At 40.4% G+C, this 18,485-nt stretch overlaps 10 protein-coding genes across 10 annotated transcripts; 4 read left to right on the top strand and 6 right to left on the bottom strand.

The window, feature by feature from the left end:
* Positions 1 to 759: 759 nt before the first annotated feature.
* PAS_chr3_0214 (Cyclin-dependent kinase) lies at positions 760 to 1,768 on the bottom strand (the record flags this gene model as incomplete). Its single annotated transcript, XM_002492377.1, has 2 exons — positions 760 to 1,618; positions 1,755 to 1,768. The coding sequence occupies 2 exons, from the start codon at positions 1,766 to 1,768 to the stop codon at positions 760 to 762; spliced, it is 873 nt and encodes a 290-aa protein (XP_002492422.1).
* A 387-nt stretch (positions 1,769 to 2,155) lies between these two features.
* PAS_chr3_0213 (tRNA(Ser) Um(44) 2'-O-methyltransferase) lies at positions 2,156 to 3,838 on the top strand (the record flags this gene model as incomplete). The annotated part of the gene is made up of 1 exon (XM_002492376.1): positions 2,156 to 3,838. One exon carries the CDS (start codon positions 2,156 to 2,158, stop codon positions 3,836 to 3,838), a length of 1,683 nt encoding a protein of 560 aa, XP_002492421.1.
* Positions 3,839 to 3,889: 51 nt separating this feature from the next.
* PAS_chr3_0212 (Nucleolar protein) lies at positions 3,890 to 5,851 on the bottom strand (the record flags this gene model as incomplete). The annotated part of the gene is made up of 1 exon (XM_002492375.1): positions 3,890 to 5,851. One exon carries the CDS (start codon positions 5,849 to 5,851, stop codon positions 3,890 to 3,892), a length of 1,962 nt encoding a protein of 653 aa, XP_002492420.1.
* Positions 5,852 to 5,980: 129 nt separating this feature from the next.
* On the top strand, positions 5,981 to 7,234 carry PAS_chr3_0211 (Outer kinetochore protein required for chromosome stability; the record flags this gene model as incomplete). The annotated part of the gene is made up of 1 exon (XM_002492374.1): positions 5,981 to 7,234. One exon carries the CDS (start codon positions 5,981 to 5,983, stop codon positions 7,232 to 7,234), a length of 1,254 nt encoding a protein of 417 aa, XP_002492419.1.
* A 21-nt stretch (positions 7,235 to 7,255) lies between these two features.
* PAS_chr3_0210 (Subunit of the vacuole fusion and protein sorting HOPS complex and the CORVET tethering complex) lies at positions 7,256 to 9,685 on the bottom strand (the record flags this gene model as incomplete). The annotated part of the gene is made up of 1 exon (XM_002492373.1): positions 7,256 to 9,685. One exon carries the CDS (start codon positions 9,683 to 9,685, stop codon positions 7,256 to 7,258), a length of 2,430 nt encoding a protein of 809 aa, XP_002492418.1.
* Positions 9,686 to 10,362: 677 nt separating this feature from the next.
* Positions 10,363 to 12,870, bottom strand: PAS_chr3_1161 (uncharacterized protein; the record flags this gene model as incomplete). The annotated part of the gene is made up of 1 exon (XM_002492372.1): positions 10,363 to 12,870. One exon carries the CDS (start codon positions 12,868 to 12,870, stop codon positions 10,363 to 10,365), a length of 2,508 nt encoding a protein of 835 aa, XP_002492417.1.
* A 187-nt stretch (positions 12,871 to 13,057) lies between these two features.
* Positions 13,058 to 14,212, top strand: PAS_chr3_0209 (Cytosolic protein required for sporulation; the record flags this gene model as incomplete). The annotated part of the gene is made up of 1 exon (XM_002492371.1): positions 13,058 to 14,212. The coding sequence occupies one exon, from the start codon at positions 13,058 to 13,060 to the stop codon at positions 14,210 to 14,212; it is 1,155 nt and encodes a 384-aa protein (XP_002492416.1).
* A 478-nt stretch (positions 14,213 to 14,690) lies between these two features.
* On the top strand, positions 14,691 to 15,341 carry PAS_chr3_0208 (Hypothetical protein; the record flags this gene model as incomplete). The annotated part of the gene is made up of 1 exon (XM_002492370.1): positions 14,691 to 15,341. The coding sequence occupies one exon, from the start codon at positions 14,691 to 14,693 to the stop codon at positions 15,339 to 15,341; it is 651 nt and encodes a 216-aa protein (XP_002492415.1).
* A 119-nt stretch (positions 15,342 to 15,460) lies between these two features.
* On the bottom strand, positions 15,461 to 17,047 carry PAS_chr3_0207 (Protein involved in pre-rRNA processing; the record flags this gene model as incomplete). The annotated part of the gene is made up of 1 exon (XM_002492369.1): positions 15,461 to 17,047. One exon carries the CDS (start codon positions 17,045 to 17,047, stop codon positions 15,461 to 15,463), a length of 1,587 nt encoding a protein of 528 aa, XP_002492414.1.
* A 216-nt stretch (positions 17,048 to 17,263) lies between these two features.
* On the bottom strand, positions 17,264 to 18,145 carry PAS_chr3_0206 (Hypothetical protein; the record flags this gene model as incomplete). The annotated part of the gene is made up of 1 exon (XM_002492368.1): positions 17,264 to 18,145. One exon carries the CDS (start codon positions 18,143 to 18,145, stop codon positions 17,264 to 17,266), a length of 882 nt encoding a protein of 293 aa, XP_002492413.1.
* Positions 18,146 to 18,485: the final 340 nt, after the last annotated feature.

Genomic DNA, 18,485 nt, shown 5'->3' with positions numbered 1-18,485 from the left:
ATCGTCATTTCTACAGTGTTCTCAACTTAAACTCTGCACCAAAAAAAGAAAGGGATTTTTTAATCTACAAAGTAATCTCCAAGAGTTTTATAAGCCAAAAATGTGATTCAGATTCTAGTGAGGAATTTCATTTGGTATTAGACGCAGAGGTCTGCAAGTACAAATTCATGAGTCTATCCCTCCTGATAGAGATCATAGATAGATTCAGAATCTCTTCTATTGAAAATCCCGAAGATTATCCATTGCTTTTCCAGTTGGATTTAGAACTGTCTAACAAAGCCAATATAATTGAACAATTGAAAAAATTGATTAGTCTATTTGGAGGAGTTCGAAGCTTAGAATTTGCACTTACTGCCCTGCTAGGCAATAAGCAGGATAATATCAACACAGTGACTCTTGCCAAATATGCTAAAATCTTGACAAAAGCTTCACGTCATTGCAAAATGACGACGTTCGATAATCGTTCATACATGGTGCTGGACACCATATCCCCATTAATCATCGCCCTAGATCAACACCAAAACGAAGTTTTTGAATATCTTCTGAAGGAAATCTATGTGAGGGCAGAAAAAATGAAAGTTGCAGCTACAGAGCGCAATCAACTAGAAACGTACAGTAATATCATAGGTTGGAATCTTCGTATTTGGGATAACGAACAATTTTGGCATTTTCTGAGAGATAAAGAAGATCCATCGTTGCTTGAATACGTGACAAAACTCGGTTTCAACCCACACACTCTATAGAAATACAATTTCTCCCCTAAACATACTCTCTAAAATAGGGATGTTGTAGCGCCTGTCGGGCACTGATACGTGCTTCAGGTCGAAGCTGTAAAAGGTTGGTCAACAAATTGAGAGCCAGCGGCTCTATCTTGGGCAAAATTGTTCCTAAATCTTGCGGAACATAGACGGGGAAGTCTGCCTTATAATGTGGATAGTTGGATACTCCAGGCCAAGTATGCTCATTAGGTGTTCCCATCAGTCTAAATATTTTGGTCAATTGACTTTCGTTGGACTCTCCAGGAAAAAGAGGCTTGCCTGTAACCATTTCAGCTAGGATACAACCACAGGACCACATGTCAATTCCAGTAGAGTAGTTATTGGACCCCAGTAAGACATCAGGTGCTCTATACCAAAGTGTAACCACCTCATGCGAAAATGTGTTCACGGGGATTCCAAACGCTCTGCCAAGACCAAAATCTCCCAATTTCAACTCTCCTTTAGAATTAATCAACAGATTCTGTGGTTTCAAATCTCTGTGAAGCACTCTGTTATCATGGCAAAACATGACACCTTTTAGAAGTTGGAACATAAACGACTTGATAACCTGAGGCTCCAGAGCCCCACTACTGTCACCATGAGTGTCCATGTACTTTTTCAGATCTTGATCCATGTATTCAAAAACCAGCGTCAATTTGTTCTCCGTGTGAATAACGTCATAGAGATCTACAATATTGTCATGCTTCAGCTCTTTCATAAGAGAAATTTCTCTAATTGCTGTCGAAGGAGTCCCCTCCTCGGAGTCTAAACGAATTTCTTTCAGAGCAACCAGTGTTCCATTGGTTTTGTTACGACCTTTGTAGACAGTGGCATACGTTCCTTCTCCTAGTTTCTCCAATCTTCAAGGGTTAGTAAAAATTCAGGTCATCGTAGAGCAACGCAGTGCGAATAACGACAAATTGTGCTTACTGTTGGAACCTAACGGGTTAATATTTGAATTGGTATACATGTAACGGTGGTGACGCAGAGACTTACTGTGATGATGACATTGCCGTGTTAATTAATGGGTTAATCGATGGTCGTTGCAAAACTGACGCTACAAGAAAGACTAGGTGAATCGCGACAAAAGAGGACCAGGGATCTTGCTATATAACTCCTGGATTCCTAGACAAAACCTGTAATTAGTCACTCTAGAGCAACGAGCTGGCATTGTGACGATGCCCACTCAAGAAGAAACTAAACATTGGTGCATCGTTTTCAACTTCGATAGACCAGAGTTTTCAGACGATCATTAAATCGGCTCCCCTTCCATCTCCCTTTATTCCCCTCCTATTGCGGGTAGGTACCACAGAAAAAATCTCCTCACTACCACCGGATGACTCGCGGGTGAATATCTAAACTCTCCTCTGATCTTGGGAAAAAAAAATTTCAGTACCATGGAGAACCTGAAACCAGACGAACTACCTAACATTTTGCCCGGACAATCTCTTCTGGGGAAGGAATGGCATGGCTTATTTGAAACCAAGGTTGATTTTTCCTCTAAACATTTCAAAAAGGCGATGTTGAACCTTATTAGAGAACCCAATATAAACTCAACTGTCATCTTACGAGCTGATATTTTGATAGAAAACGACTACATTGACAAATCGTTTGTGGACAAGGCAAGTGATCATATAGATTTGCCAAACATGGAGAACAAAGAGAATTCGGTTCTAACCAAAAACATTGATGATACTACAGTTAGAACGATACCACTCAGCTCAAATCTAAAGTTGGTACCAGCTTTGGAAATTGTTCGTCGCATAATTCCTAGGAATCCCTTCAAAGATTGCATAATTAACCAAACCTGCTTGTTGTTACAGGACTCTCTTAATGACGATGCTGAAGTTACACAATCTCTTATTGTATACGTGGCCCACTTAGATGACCCGGAGGATATTCCGTTCTATCTGCCATGTGTTAAAGCCGTTGCATTGTTTTTTGATAAAGGATCTCTCTCTGTTCACTACCTTCCATTTGATATCGAAGAGGTCCAAAAATGGAAACCAACAGACCGCCCAGTCAGAACTGCTTACCGTCTGTTAAAAACATGTAAGAAACATTCTGAAGGTGTGATGTCTGGTTATGAAAAACGGGTCAACCATGACTTAATTGTGCCTAAAGAAGATTTTCAAAATCGATATATTTCTTTGAAAAGAAAATATTCAAAGAACCTTGTGGATAATTGGAAAGAATCAACAGATCCAAGAAAACATGTCTTTGAAGACTTAGCTATAGCAGCATTCTTAATTGAACTTTGGAGTCAAAAATACCCTTCTAAGGATTCCTTCCAATTTAGAGATCTAGGCTGTGGCAATGGGTTGCTGGTATACATCCTTATCATGGAGGGCTATCATGGAATGGGAATTGATGCACGTCGTAGAAAATCATGGGATTCCTATCCAGAATCTATTCAAGAAAATCTTCTAGAACAAGTCATCATTCCTAGTGTCTTACTTCGTCCACATCCAGCAATGATTGCTGTTAACCCATATCTCACCGACAATGGGTGCATTTTCCAGGTCCCCGTGCCGTTAAAACACATTCACGATACTACTAGCAGATCTCTGATTGATTCTAATGTCCCCATAATGGCATACTACTCAAGCGCCACGTTATTGGAATCACCTCATGTGAATACTGCCGAATTTCCCCCAAACACTTTTTTGATTGGTAATCATTCTGACGAGCTTACTTGCTGGATGCCTTTATTGAGGTTTCCCTTCTTGGTTATCCCTTGCTGCTCACATGCATTAGATGGCTCTAAAGCCAGATTTCCTCCTCGTAAGGTTAAACGCAACGATAAAGTTCAGCCTACTTCATTCCAATCAGCTTCTTCATACGCAGGATTAGTAGACCACGTAGAGGATCTTGCAACTCAAGTCGGCTGGAAAGTGGAGAAGGAGATGCTCCGTATCCCTAGCACTAGAAATGCTGCTCTGATTGGATTCGATTGTTTAAACCCAGAAACCGATGGGCCTTTTAAGTCAATCTATGAGATACTTGCTATGGAGGGAGGGGCAGAGGGTTGGGTTGAGAACGCCATGGCATTATCCAGTAGAAGCCCTAGAGGGCACTAATATCTCAAGAATATAAATTACCTACTTAATGTACAAGTTTGGACGCTTAATCTAATGCTTCTGTCGTTTCTTTCTCCTACGTTTGTCTGCGATGATTTGCCTGACATCTTCAGCCTTTTTATCTTCTTCGGCCTTTTTAGCTTCAGCCTTGAGCTCGTCCTCAGTCTTTTTCATCTCGTCAGCCTTTCTCTTCAGAGACTCTTTTCGGAAATTGATTGCCTTCTCCTTCCTTCTTCTGACAACTTGAGCATTTTCGATTGCAAATTCAACAATAAGTCTTCGTTTGGAAAATCCTTCCATATTTATAGATTTTTTCTCGTCCTCATTTAGACCTTCGAAAATTTCCTCGGGAGTTACTAAGTGTGCATTCAACCATCTAAGACCCATCAACGCATGTTTATGATCCCTGTATTCTAAAAATCCATAACCTCTAGACCTACCTTGTTCTCCAGTACCTTTGACTTCCGTAATAATTTTAGACTGTAAGACGACACCTTTCTTCTTGTTCTTTTTCTGAAGGGTCACAGAAGCATGTCCAGTGGTAGCTTCATCAAGCAATTCTTGAAAGTTACCGCCTTCCATTTCAAACCTATGCTTGGATGATCTAACCAATTCTTCTTTACTGAATGGATTACGTTTTCCTTGTCTCAACTCGGTAGCAAACTCGACAATTGCCTTCCTACCTAGAGCTTTCAACGATTTTTCGGTCATTGCACGAGGCAAGTTTCTAATAGCTAACCTGGTTAACGATAAATGTAATGTTGGGTTTTTGTTTAGTTGTTGTACACGAAGTTTATAGGATTCCTCCCTGGCTTTTAAATCTGCAGGGGTTAACAAACTAGCCAACACGGAGTTTTCAGATATTCTTCCCTCATGCAACAAGTAAATGTTTCTTTTGTCCTTTTCACCTTTTCCAAGCGCTTCTTGACGCTTTTTTTCATTTCTCTCCATTAGCCTTCCTGCACTGTCTCGATCAACAGCAGGTGCAATGGATAATACTCTTCCTTGGTAAACATAGAGGGGAGAAACTTCATCGGGAAGAAGAACAGAGTTGGAGGTTGGTTTAGGAGCGTTCAGAAGACAGTCTTCATAATCTTGAGAGTTCTTAAAGGCAACAAATCCCGTTCCTTTAGCTTGTCCTGTGTTATGATCAACCACCGGCAAAGCATACCTGATAGGACCAAACTTCTCAAAATGTTCTTGAAGCGTCTCTTCCGAGGCATCATAGGGAAGATTACGAATGAAAATACAATATGGAGTTTGTCTGTTTGGTTTATGGTCTTCATCTTCCTCATCCTCATCTTCATCATCTTCAATTTCCCCATCTTCATCGACTTCATCTTCATCGTCATCGTCATCGTCATCCTCGTCGTCGCTCTCCTCTTTCGTTTCAACCTTTTTCTTTTCCAAAAACTTTTCTTTCTCTAGTGCCAGTTCTACTTGTACTTCCCTGCCGTCAATTTTCAGATCTTTTGATCCGGCAACTGCTGCCTCGGCGCCTGATTGCTTTCTCATAGTAACAAATGCAAATCCACTCATTCTACCTCCGGCTTTTCTAGGAATAATCACATCAACGACATTGCCAAACTTCTCAAACACTTCCTTCAAGTCTTGTGAACTTCGTGCGGACCATGGCAGATTTCTGACAATCAAACGAGGTCTTCTTTTCTCAATCGATTCTTTATCATATTTAGGTTTTTCACGAGCAATCTCTCCGCTAGCTTTTTTCTCCTTTCTCTCTCTTCTTTTGGCAATATCAACCTTTAAAAGGACCTTGTTGAACTTCTTTGCCTTGGCTCCTGCAAGAGCCAACACGGAGTCATCTTCGGACGTAAAGGAGACAAATCCAAACCCTTTGGAATCTTCAGCTTTATCTGTGACGATGATTGCATGTTTCACAGGAGCAAATTGGGAGAAAAAATCGGACAACTGTTCTTTGGAAGCATTAGTTGGAATTCCTCTTACAAAGAGGGTATTCTTATCCACCTTTCCTTCTTTATTGGAATCGCTCATGGGTGGTTTTGTTCTTTAGACAAACTTTCCTTGAATTAATTTTTTTCTTCCCTAATTTTTTTTTCCTCTACCGTTTCGCGCTGCGATGAGCTTCCATGAGAAGGGCTAAACAAATCTTCCCTATCTAACATGGACACCACAGCTTCCCAAGTTATTTCGAATAGCTACATTCCTCCAAGGTTGGCAGAGCAAAACTCCCGATTTCTAAACCGGGTCGCCCTAAAATCCCTTTTGGAACTGGTCAAAATATGGAGCAGGTGGCCCGCAACGAAACCAAAACACAATATTGGATCAGAGGTTGATTTGTTCACCGAGTCTAACATAACCAAGAAGAAACTCATAGATAAGATCTTAGTAGAATATTGGCCGAATGGTTTGAATCTGCTACAATTGAGTCAAATTGATACACAGCTAATTGTCAAGAAGCCCTCTGCTTCGTCTATGGGCAGCTCAGGCTGGACCAGCTCTATGGCGAAAATACCACTCTCCGGGGAAGAGTTGATGATAACTATCGAGCCACAGTTGTTCTTGGATCAATTGATGACACACCTTTCAAAAGTTTACTTGTGTCACAGTTATGTAGCCAAGCATCCGGTTCTACCACTAACAATAATAAGAGTTCAAGTATTTGATTTCATTCCTATGAAAAAGCGGATTCCTTCGAAAGATGAACTGGTCTCCCATAAACCTTTCTTCTTGGCAATTCCTCAAAATTCCCCGTTCGTTATTCATACCGCTTTTCAAGACAGTGTTACGAAAACTATTATGCAGTCTATTGAGTTAACACTTAGTTCTTCTACGAGGCAGGTTGTGCTGGCACCTACGAATGATCCTCCGGTGAAAACTTTGGAAGCATTGCACATATTCAAAGGAAATAGTAGGTTTTCAAATTCATTAGGGAGCTGGCAGCCATATGCTGATGGAGATGTGGATATGCCTGTTTTGGGAGAGGAGAAAAATCACCCCATTGTCAAAGTGAACAGAATTGACAATAACGCAGTTTCCAATCGTCCTACGCGAGAACAAATAGCCATGTTACGTTTCAAAGGTACTGTGGATCCCCTCAAATCGGAAAGGTTGTTTGAAGATACAAGGGCAATTAAGGAGGTTGAGGAAGACAATACAAACCCTTACTCATCGATTGCACCGGTGCAATTTGTAAAACTGGCACTTAAGTCGGCAGATGATTCGAATGAAAATCCGATCACCATTAAATTCACAGGTACAGATGTTTACGCAGGATTATACGAGCTAGCAGTTAAAGGGCCTGTGGATGCAGCGCTCATTCCAGAGGCGTTAACTGGTGAATATGGTGTTGAGTCCGGGACTTTGGAAAATGGAAAATTCACCAAAGAGGAAACGATATTGCTGGACAATAATTAATAGATTCCTTCATAACAGTGACTATCCTATTCTGGTTACATAATCTTCGATTAGTCTCGTAATGCCAACATTCGTAGACCCAGCCGTATCCTTCACCAACTGTAGTAGGTCAATATCTTTCTTCTTGGAAGCTTCATCTGCTGCCAGTCTGTATTCACCAATCTTTAAGTAAAGATCGGCCCTGGCTTTGTAAGTAAGTTCTTTGCACATTCCAATGTAAAGTCCAGCCTGCCTTTTTTCGTTTTGGAGGTAACATTCCCTGAAAAACAACTCGTACCCCACAGGAGATTTTTTCGATTTGGCAAACTGGAAGAGTTTATCCCATTGGTGTGATTTGGCCAACGACTTTACAACACTGTGGTAAAGCTGTGTCGAGCTAATTCCAAATTGATAGGCATACTTTTGCGTTTCAGTTAGCTTTTCATCATCCAACCTGGCCAACTCAGAAATAGTTTCAATCTTCGAAAAGGCAACAAAAGAGTGGTTAAACTTGTTAGTCAAAGTTTCTTGATAATTGAGTAGCTTCAAGTGAGATTCTATGATCGGGACATCATTTTCATAAAATTTTTTGCCTTCATATGCTTTCAGCAGCTCCAATAATCGATTTCGCTTGGTTTCCGCATCTAAGGAATAAGTTGAATCCTGTAACAAGTTCGATTCGGCTATCTTAATCAGTTGATCATCCTGATAGTAATACTCTAATAGTAAATCAGGTTTCACGGATCCAATTATATCTTTAAAAATACCAATGCTTACATCAGTTGAGTCTGATAAAAGTATGAAAAATTGTGACAGGGAAAACTTGTAATACAGACGTAGTAGAACCGAACATATCAAATCCACATTGCCACTTTGTTCAGACTTTAACAAAGCATTTTTGTCCTGACCCATTTGCAACAAAAGAGGCACCTGATTCTCAAGGACAGGTTCATGATCTAGTAACAAATGTGCCAGTTCGACTCTCCCTTCGTTGTAAGCAACCTCGCTTAACCCAGTATAAGAGACCCTTTTAGTCTCAGCTAACTTGTCAAGAATTATCTCGCTTAATTCTTTGTCATTAGTATTGTATGAACTCTTTATCTTTAACTTGGCCCAAGCAAAGTATATGTTATCTGGAAAAGAAGAAAGGAATTTGCAGATCTTAGAAGCCAATAAAAACAAGCGCCTTCTGATCAAAGATTGAATTAGCCCTTGGTGTCCATAATTCAGCAACTGAGCATATGTGATAAACATGCCTACCTCAGGTTGCCGAACAGCATTAAGAACTCTCAAATTGTTGCAAATCTCAACAAACTCTTCACTACTATAGAAATCCAAGATACTCTTACCAAAACTGGCAGCTCGTAACAGTTTCTTTTGCCATTGCGGATCAAACTCTTCACTTGCTGAACGAATGCAATTATCGACTGCTTCCACCAAATTTGGTTTCACTATTCTCAAGTTTTCATCAGCTTTTGGGGAATGTCTATCCAATTGATCAATGGAATCTAGTAAAATTGCACTTGCCTTAGTGGAACCAATTCTGAAAGTTTCTTCAGTGAAATTTGCAACTCTAGATAGAAACTCCAGCTTGGATTGAGTAAGTACAGTTAAGCCATCATTCTGTGACCTTATGAATGGCCTGTTTTCATAGTAAAAAGAAATGGAATCATCACCTGGACCAATTACCTGCAGCTCGTCATTAGTAGCTAGGACCACAGCATCATTACTACACCACTGCATGGAACGAATGTGTTTAAAATTGTGTGAAAACTCTGACAATAAGTTCTCCAAGTCAGACGTTGCTATGATTAAGTTATCTGGGGTCAAAAGAGATGCAAACGAACCATTAGGAGGAAACTCGATTCCAGTAATAACCTGCCCAAATTTTACTGATGTTTCTGTCGTCAGTGTGCTTATGTGAATTGATTTGTTGGAAGAAACAAACAGTTGTAATACCCGATCCGAGTAGAGGATATTCCAGCAGTCTATGGAATCTACGTTAAGAGTGAAATGCCTGGGTACTTGACTGAAAGAGCTGAAAAATACAAATTTCTTTTCATTTGTAAGTACAACAATACCATCCTGGAAAAATTTGGCCTCTTGCACTATCGAGTCCTCAGGAAGATTAAGTCCAAACTCATCAAACTCACTGGTCAGGTCTGAGAACTTTCGAATAGTACCGTTCTGAAGAACAACCAGCAGTTCTTCGTTGTCTGTCCAGCTCATTGAAACAATTTGACCATTGGAAAGTAGCCACGGAATGGAATTGAGCAATACTCCAGATCCAGAGAAGATATCTATGGATGTATGCGAAGAATGACTGTTGAACACTGCAATTGCAGCTGCAGAATTGGAGATCGCTACAGGCTGTTCATCAAGCTCAATATCCCATTGAAGAGGGGAATAGCATTCTCTCAGCCTATAAAAGACTGTATCAAGTCTTTCCCAGCCTAAACTTGGGTTGTTCATTGATAGCGAAGGAAAGTACAATGCTAGATAGAAGGAGAGTTAATCTTACAAGAATTCGAGAAAGTATCAGATCTAAAATGGGCAAACTTTTATGAAAAATTCTATAGAAGTCACAATGGCAGTTACACCATTTGAGGATGCAGTGATATAGGTAAACAAGCAGCCGGACGGTAATAGACGTAATTAACCTGTAGATGTTCCTGGGCTGAGCCAGTTTGTTTCCCGTTAAAAACGTTTCCAGCTATCGCGAAAATGTGAGATTATACTAGGAAACCCATTCGACGCACCTTTGCTAGATATTCCGAAGAATCTAATCTTCAACTCACATATTTCATCAGCCTTGAATGTCCGACGAAGAGGGGGATTTTGATAAAGAGGAGTTTGTCACGCTTATTTCTTCCGATGGTTTCAAGTTCATAATTTCTAAGGAAATCGCAGAGGTGTCTGGCACACTTAGAAACATGCTGGGAACTTCCTTCCAAGAGGCAGAATCTAACAGAATCACACTACACGAAATTGATGGCGTACTGATGGAGAAAATAATACAATACTTACACTACAATTTTCAATATAAAGATCAAGTTGACGTTCCTGAGTTTGATATACCTACTGAAATGGCATTAGAATTGTTGGTGGCAGCAGACTTCTTGGACGTCTAATGGGTTCACATCCAGCAGCTACCTCCTAGACTGGTTATTATCACTAAAACTTGCATATAACAAAGGGTCAAATACCGACGGATTTTTGTATGGATCCTGATCGCTGTCCTTTGGTGGCCTTGGTGGTGGTTGAGAAGTGCCTTCCAAATTCAAGCTTCCGAGTCCATAACTTAGGGAATCTTGGCCTAGAGCATTAGCTTCCATTTGTCTTTGGTTCGTATAGTTCACCACTGAATTGTGCTGTTCGTTAACAAGGTTAAATAGCTGTTTGTAAAAGCTGTTAGCTTGTTTCAACCCAGTAACATATGTTTTCCATTGTTTGTATGCATCCAAGTAATTGTTTAGCTGTTTAGATTGAGTTTCCTTCTGGGAATGTTTGGAGAGACGGTTCTTTTTGATAGTGGGGTCATTCAAGACCTCACTCATCAACACTTTGATTTCTTGCATCAAAAGATTCTGTCGCTCCCCGGTAGCTTCGATTCTGTTTCTGTATGGTTGAAACTTTAACAGCTCTTTCCTGAATACATTCTCTTCCATGTTTGGATTATCCTTGTTGATGAGAATAATGCTGGAAATATCATCTTTTCGAACAGCAGTCTTGAGGTCATTGTAAGTATTTGCTCTCTCCTTTCTTAAATTGTGTAGCTCTTGCACTTTTGAGTCCAGTTGGCCAATCTTTGCTTTAGTATTGAAAGATCTGTCATCAATATCAAGAAGGGAGACTTCACTGTCTGGTAATGAAGGGTTGAAAGCATTTCTAAGCTCTGAAGAGTGAGGCCCACCTGATAGGATATTAAGTACATATTGGTAAGGGCTAATCATTGATTCAAGTTTCTTATCTGACAATGACGCATCTTCCAATGATTTTCTAGTCCTGGTCAAGTTCTGTTTGTAGGAGGAATTCAACATGGTAGATGGCTGCTGTGTCCACTTAGCGCCATATCTCAATTTGTTCTCGCTATAGTTGCGTTCTTCATTCAAAAGTAGATTCTGCGTATTGTTGAGTTTGCTTAATAACTCTTCTTTTATTCTTCTAACAGCTTGGGCTTCAGTGACGTAGGACGAGTCTTGAATCTCCAGTGCAGCACTCAGAATTCTGGGATCCAACTCTTGAGTTGAGTCGCTAAAGTCTAGACGAAGCTCATCCGGTTTTATTTCTAACAACTCCTTTAATTCTAGTATAGATTTCGGAAGGTTCAAGTATGACATGAGTGACGAGAGTTCTTCATCTAACAGCTCCACGTTTGACCCTTCCTCTCTCAAAAGTTGGGCCTGCATCTCCGAATACAAAGAACTTTGTTCGTGAACCGACATAGGAATGATCTTTTCAAAAAGATCTTTTCCTACCGTAGCCGAAAAATCTTGATCGGCTAAGGATATTGGTCTGGCACCTTCCAGAGGTTTAATTATTGGGGCTGTGGAAGGAACATGATCGTTGAAAACAAACTCGTTGTCTTTTTCAATTGAAGGTAACTCAATCTTAATTAGTTCGGATAGTTCGGACTGGAAATCACCGATTTGCTTGAAGTCAGACGGCAAGAAAGTGTTTTCACATTCCTTCAGCTGGGACTCAGCCTCTTTCAAATCAGCAATGGCAGCACCATACTTTGAAGTGGCTTTATTATGCAGGGCATTGTGATAATGAGCTAGCGCATCGTAGTAAATAGCTTTGTATGCAGTCAACTGAGAGAAAGTAATTGGGACACCTTTAGAAAGGAATCCCTTCAAAGGTTCAGTGATAGACTCGTACATATTTGAAGCAGCTTTGGCTAATTTAGCAGCCAATGAATGTTTTACATTAGCAGAGTCGTCATCGAACATTTTGAGTAGAAAGATTTCTTGCGCTTGGGCTATCATAACTTTTTGGAATGTTGTTACAACTTCGGGATCTAGATCACCTGAAGGAGCATGCAAGAAATTCTCTGCAATAAATTGCAATATACCGGCGCTATATTGAAAATTGGTATAACTTGCCTTGAAGTTGCCTTCTGAAAGACTGGATTTTCCAAGCTCTGAAAATGTGGCTGCCAAGTTAAAGAGAACAGAGGCTTTTTCAAACGCAGTTGAATGCTGTTTAACTTTACTAGAAGTTTTAAAAGCATCATACCATGTGAAAGAAACATTGAGGTGCTTTATTGGAATTCGAAGTCCCAATAGCTCTAGTTGTCCATAATACTTGTACAGGATGTCCCGGCCTAGTACATCTGGTTTGAGGTTATGTATGTCAGATCTGATTGCGGAAAAGGTGTCAATTTCATTGGAAAACTCGTGGTTGGCTCCATAAGCCAGTTTTATGTGGCTGTCCAAAGCACTTTTCCAATCAGTGTCATCCTTTGTCTTTTTCAAGGGGAGGGTGATAAGAGGGGTTTTCATGAGTTGGGGGTTTGGAACAAGCTTAATGCTGCTATTGTAGGAACCTGGGTCCTTATCCATTTTTGAGTAGTGCAGTTCAGGGTTACTAGAAGTCAAGAGACACAATGCAAGACTTGAAATTAGATAACGAAAGCCTAGTTCAGTTTTCGTCATTCGGTGAGGCCTTCTATCTCATACGTTCACCATCCTGATCCTATATACGAGTTTCCCCCTTGGGAGCAAATGGCATCTGTCTGTTAGTCAACCCCTAAATATAGGTAGAATACTGCGCGAACAAAGATTATCTCAAACTTGACGTTCCGGCAATTAAACGGGCCTTGCTTATTTTAACTGATCATCGATGAACATAGTCCAGGAAGAAGTTGAACGCCTTGGAAAGAATAAGGCACTAGAAAAGTGTATCAAAGAGAGTAATGACTTACTGAGCTATTTGAAACAGAAACAAGAACAATTGAATCAGGACACTGACGACTTGAAAGTACAAGATGTGCAGATAAAGATTAACTATTGGGCAAATCAGTCATTGAAACATGAGAAATCCCTCAATACCGTTATCAAAAAGTATCAGAAGAGTATCGATAAAGTGTTTAATTTTGACTTGAGTGAAGTTTACAGACATCGTATTCCATTGGAAAGCACAAGATGTAGACAGTTAGTCGATAGAGCACTAATAATGCATTTGTTACGAATTGGGGATTTCGAAGCTGCCAATACCATTGCAAAAATGGATAACATTCAGGTGCCTGATCAGCTACTCAACAAGTTTCATGAATTGGAAGAAATATCTGAAGATTTGACAGTTCATCACCGATTGGAAAAAGCAATTGCATGGGCCAATGTCAATAAACACAATCTTCAAAGAATAGGATCAGATTTACAGTTCAATCTGCATAAACTAAAGTTCATCGATATTTACAAGAAGAATCCTTCATCCCCTTATCCTGCCTATGAGTATGCGAAGATCAATTTTCCTCACTTTGGAAATACTCACTTGGACGTGATATCAAAGTTAATGTCATCCACTATATTTACTCCCAATGAGCCAGAAAATCCGTATTTGGATTCAATAGACTTGACAAGTTCTCCCTACCAGAAACTTTTCACGCAGCTGTCCAGAGATTTCTGTTCATTCGTGGGGCTCTCCTCAGAATCTCCTATTTTCAACACACTTCAAGCGAGCTATATTGCGATTCCAAATTTTGTTAAGTTCAACAAGATCTCGAAGATGAAGAATGAGAAGCTGGATTGGACCTCAGAGAATGAACTTCCATTTGAAGTTGAGCTTCCAAAATCTCTACAATTCCACTCAATATTCATTTGTCCAGTCAGCAAAGAAGAAACAACGCCTCAAAATTCACCAATGGCCCTAGGCTGCCGACATCTGATAAGTAAAGACTCTTTAGCGAAACTAAAGAAGAGAAACTCCTCTATCAAGTGCCCATATTGCCCAAAGACGTTTGCTGCGAATGAGATCCAGGAAGTTCAGTTCATATAGGGGACCTATTCACAGGCTGGGCCTGTGGTCCCGTCAAAGCCCTTTCTTTATAAGCTCTATGATTACACCCACTGTCTGTTCCCGATCCTCTAAGATAAACCTGTTTGAATTGGTTAGCTTGGATCTTCTGACTATAACCTGACGTGGCTACTACTAAAAATCTTGCATCGTTTGAGGTATGTTTATGCAGTTGGTGGCGGTTGAATAGTTATAAAGCGTGTTTCTAGCTCTGCCAAACGCAATTCCGGTTATTGATTGGACAATTTTTGCATGGCTGTGAATACGTCGCGATGGTAAGTGAAAATATTTACCACACAACCATGGCAACCAGCGATCCATGCTCGACTAATTTGTTTACTATTTTATTTTGCCTTGACCCTGAACTTTCTTTGGTCTTTTCTCTTTAGTAAACAACTTATTCTTGTTCCATACCTACCCTAGTCTTTCATTTTCAACGAACAATCAATCAAGTGTCATCATGAAATTGCTCAATATCGCATCTCTTTTGGCTATCGCTGCCTCTGCTTCCGCTGAGGCAACCACCACTTTGCAAACTACGATTACTATTACTGAAACGCAATTGTCTCCAGAGGAGAGCTCTTCACTGTTATCAGTTTCCTCTGCCAGTGTTGCATCTGAGGCTTCTGCTGCTTCTGCTGCTTCTGAAGCCTCCGCTGCTTCTGTAGCTTCGGAGCTTTCTGCTGCATCTGAAGCTTCTGTAGCCTCTGAGGCTGCGCACCAAACGCTATTCCGCAACTACGCTATTGCTATTAACAGTACTGTGACCCCTTCTGTCAGCTCATCCTCACCAACAATTGCAGCTAACTCCACAGTGGTTTCGTCTACACTAACTCCCTACCTCAATACGACGAGTGCGCTGCCCACGAACAGAACAGTTACTACGACTGCCTCCTTTTACTCCAATACTTCAAGTTTCCACAACAGTTCTACCATTTCCAGTACTAGAAGAAGTTCCATTACATCATCTTCTTCTTCGTCTTCTTCCTCTTCCAGTGAAAGTGGTGCCCCTACAACATCCTCTACTTCAGCAACGGATGGTGCTGCCATTTACCAAGTATCTGGTGCATCTTTAGGGTTGGCTGCTATTGCTGCAATTGCACTGTTGTAAATGATTTTGAGTTTGATTCTTACGATTCAAAAGATATTTATTAATGGTTCTTTTTTCAATTCTATACCGTTACTTCTGAATTAATATCGATTACAAATTTTAACCTCCGTTAACTTATACTAACTGTTCTTTGGACGCTTCAAGTTTTGTAGGTCTAAAACTGCGCTGTATAATGCATTTCTTCCTTTCGTTTTAATCCATCTACCCAATCTATGCTCTTTGGATAACGTGGCAAACAGTCTAATCTTCCCGTCAAACTCGCAGCTGTCTATCTTGGTGACAACACCGTTGGCGTTAGGGAGTTCTCCCAAAAGCTCAAATGACCGTAAGTTGGAGTTGATCTTCCACACTCTAATAGTCCCATTCCAGGAACCAGTGAAAAACACGTCAGAAAGTGGTAATGAATGAATGGCGGTGACCCAGTAAGGGTTTCGCTTGGGGACCTGAAACTCTGCAGCTTGCTCATTTATCTCTCCTGATGCGTCACCAGATGGAATCCGTGGTTCCAGGCCATGCGCCTGTCTAATTACAAAAATTGGCTTCTTCTTGTTGATGGCCCAAAATGAAACATTACCATTATCTGACCCAGTAACAAAGTGGGACTCATCAACCATAGAAATACAATCTAATGAGCCCTCGGCGTAAAAGCTCAATTTATCAGACTCCTTAGAATTCAAATTTCCAAACTTGTTCTTCTTTTCCTCTGAATCTCCTCCTCTGAAAGTTAACTTAGACTCTTCAGGAATCTTCCAAAGCATGGCTGTTCTGTCTCTAGAACCGACAGTTACACATCTTTCCTGACTCAAGGCTGAAATATCTGCCACAAAGTCTTGATGGCCATATAAGGTCTCCAACTGAGACATCTGGGCCACCCCATAAGTCCTAACTTTCAAATCACCACATGCAGCATATAATTGATCACTCTGTTTCCTGAATACGGTACTAAATATCACACCGTTTCTGTTCCTAATTTCCCAAACCCTTAACGGGGATAATGCCTCAGTACTCCATACTATTAGTCTTTGATCCCTTCCACCAGTGACTACGTACTTCCCGTTAGAGCTAGCTGAACATGTCAAGACCTCACCACAATGCCCGTTCAAATGTTGCTCTTTATTCAAGTTTCTATACTTGACACCACCCTTTACGTACTTCACCTTTTGGGGCTTTTTGTTAAAGTCATCAATTTTCCACTTGCTCAACTCCATATCTTTTGATGTAGTATAACAGAACGGATAGCTTGCAGACACACACGTCATTCCTTTAGAACCAACTCTACTGATTGTAGGTTTGCAATCCCTGACAAGCAACTTGTCAGCAATGAATTTGTATAGTGTTCCCTTGTTTTCGTTGACGTCCATCTGTAACCTTCTTGCCAGAATATCGTTGTCCAGATCTTGAGCATCGAACTCGTAGCTCTCTTGTTCAGCTTGCAGGTTTTCAAGGTATTGCTTGGCCAAACGACGTCTTTTATCTGCAGCGGTCTCTGCAAAGTCTTCTTCATCTTCAGATTCACTGGATTGCTCTTCCTTCACTTCTCCATCAGAACTTAAATTTTCGGTCTCAGACTCACTGGTGATATCTTCATCAGCTCTTTCCGTTTGGTTTTTGTTTTGCGTTTTTGATATCCTGTTCACATTGGAAGTGGGGGGATTTGTTCTCTTACGCTTACGGGAACCATCCGATAAAAACGGATCTTTTGCCATTGTGATTGTGAGGTAATGTTAGGAACTGATTGAATTTTTTTATTTTCTATTTTTTTAGTGAGCACTTGATGAGGTTACCCGGGTGAAAAAAAAATCAACTCTTCTCGCTAGAAGGAGCTACTTGACGCTACATGGTGGCAGATGGCTGGGAGGGAGACTAGAAGGAGATTCGTTAACATATAATAATAGTCCCCGGTGATTATGGTTATATATTTTCTATTCATCTGGTTCGGAAAACAGCTTGTTGTTTCCAGTGTAAGGATAAAAAGTCAAAATCGTCATCACTTGCTCTTGAAGTTCTGATACTGACTTAGGGTCTTGAGGTTGAGAACTGGTCATTTTCTTGATTTCACTCTTTAGGCCAGAGATATACGTATCCATAATGCTTTGATACTCGTATCTAGATGAGTTCACCTGTGACTTTAACTTTTCTAGAATTACTATCGGTCCGTCTTCTGGTTTGTGCTCTTCCAATATAGAATCCAAGATGGAAGTGATGGACAGATAGAGACTAGTCAGCTTGTTGATTTGCTCAAAGGTTACTACTTCATCTTGGATCTTTTTTGCGATATATTTCTCAAACATGTCCACCTGAGTATGTAAGAGAACCAACGCTTCGGCCTTCCATTTCAATTTGGATAGATTAGTTTTCTGGGATTTAAGCTTTTTCACTGTATTTATCACATTATCGATGTACTTTTGGTTGCTGGCAAGGCTATTCTTGTATGAGGTAACGTCAAACTTGACCATTTGTATCGTTTCCACTGTGCCTCCCACTGACTGTCCTAACGTGATGAAATCCTGGTAGTCCCTATTTATGAGATCCACAAGCTGGTCGTCAAGCTGATCTAGAAGATCACCAAGCTCCTTACGAAGGTCCTCTAGCATCATAAATCTATAGTTTTGGTACAGGAGTAGATCAGCATCAAATTTGCCGTCATTCTCCTGTTCTACTTGGTCAACTTGATAATCGAATAAGTCCTTTGTCATGTGCTGTGTAAATGGAAAATCTGAATCCTCATCTTGGTTCTCTTGTTGATCATTAAACTGATCGTCAGCAAGAAGAGAATCAATGTTGACACTCGACGTCGTTGCCATTGGAATTGTAAGTTCAGTCTTGGTCAATGGGTCCACTCTATTTGGCTAACGGATCGTAGATTACAACTTTCGAGTAGGTCGGATGGTGTTATGATTACTTAATCACAAAATAAATTGGACTTAGACTGATTACAAGAAGTACGTACTCTTCAAATGGTTTACTGAATGCTTTTTCGGCATGATCCGCTAATACAACAAGCATACATATCCGTATGAATACAGCAATAAATCCAAGATTTCACAAGCTCATCACCAATGAGCTTTCTTTTATTGGACCCGAACACCACCTCATCGTGGCTATTTTTCAGACGCGTACTTAAACTCACGTCTCAGTTGTGCC

The sequence above is a fragment of the Komagataella phaffii genome, chromosome 3 (assembly GCF_000027005.1).
Source record: "Komagataella phaffii GS115 chromosome 3, complete sequence".
Lineage (NCBI taxonomy): Eukaryota > Fungi > Ascomycota > Pichiomycetes > Pichiales > Pichiaceae > Komagataella > Komagataella phaffii.
This window is presented reverse-complemented; position numbering and strand designations above follow the sequence as displayed.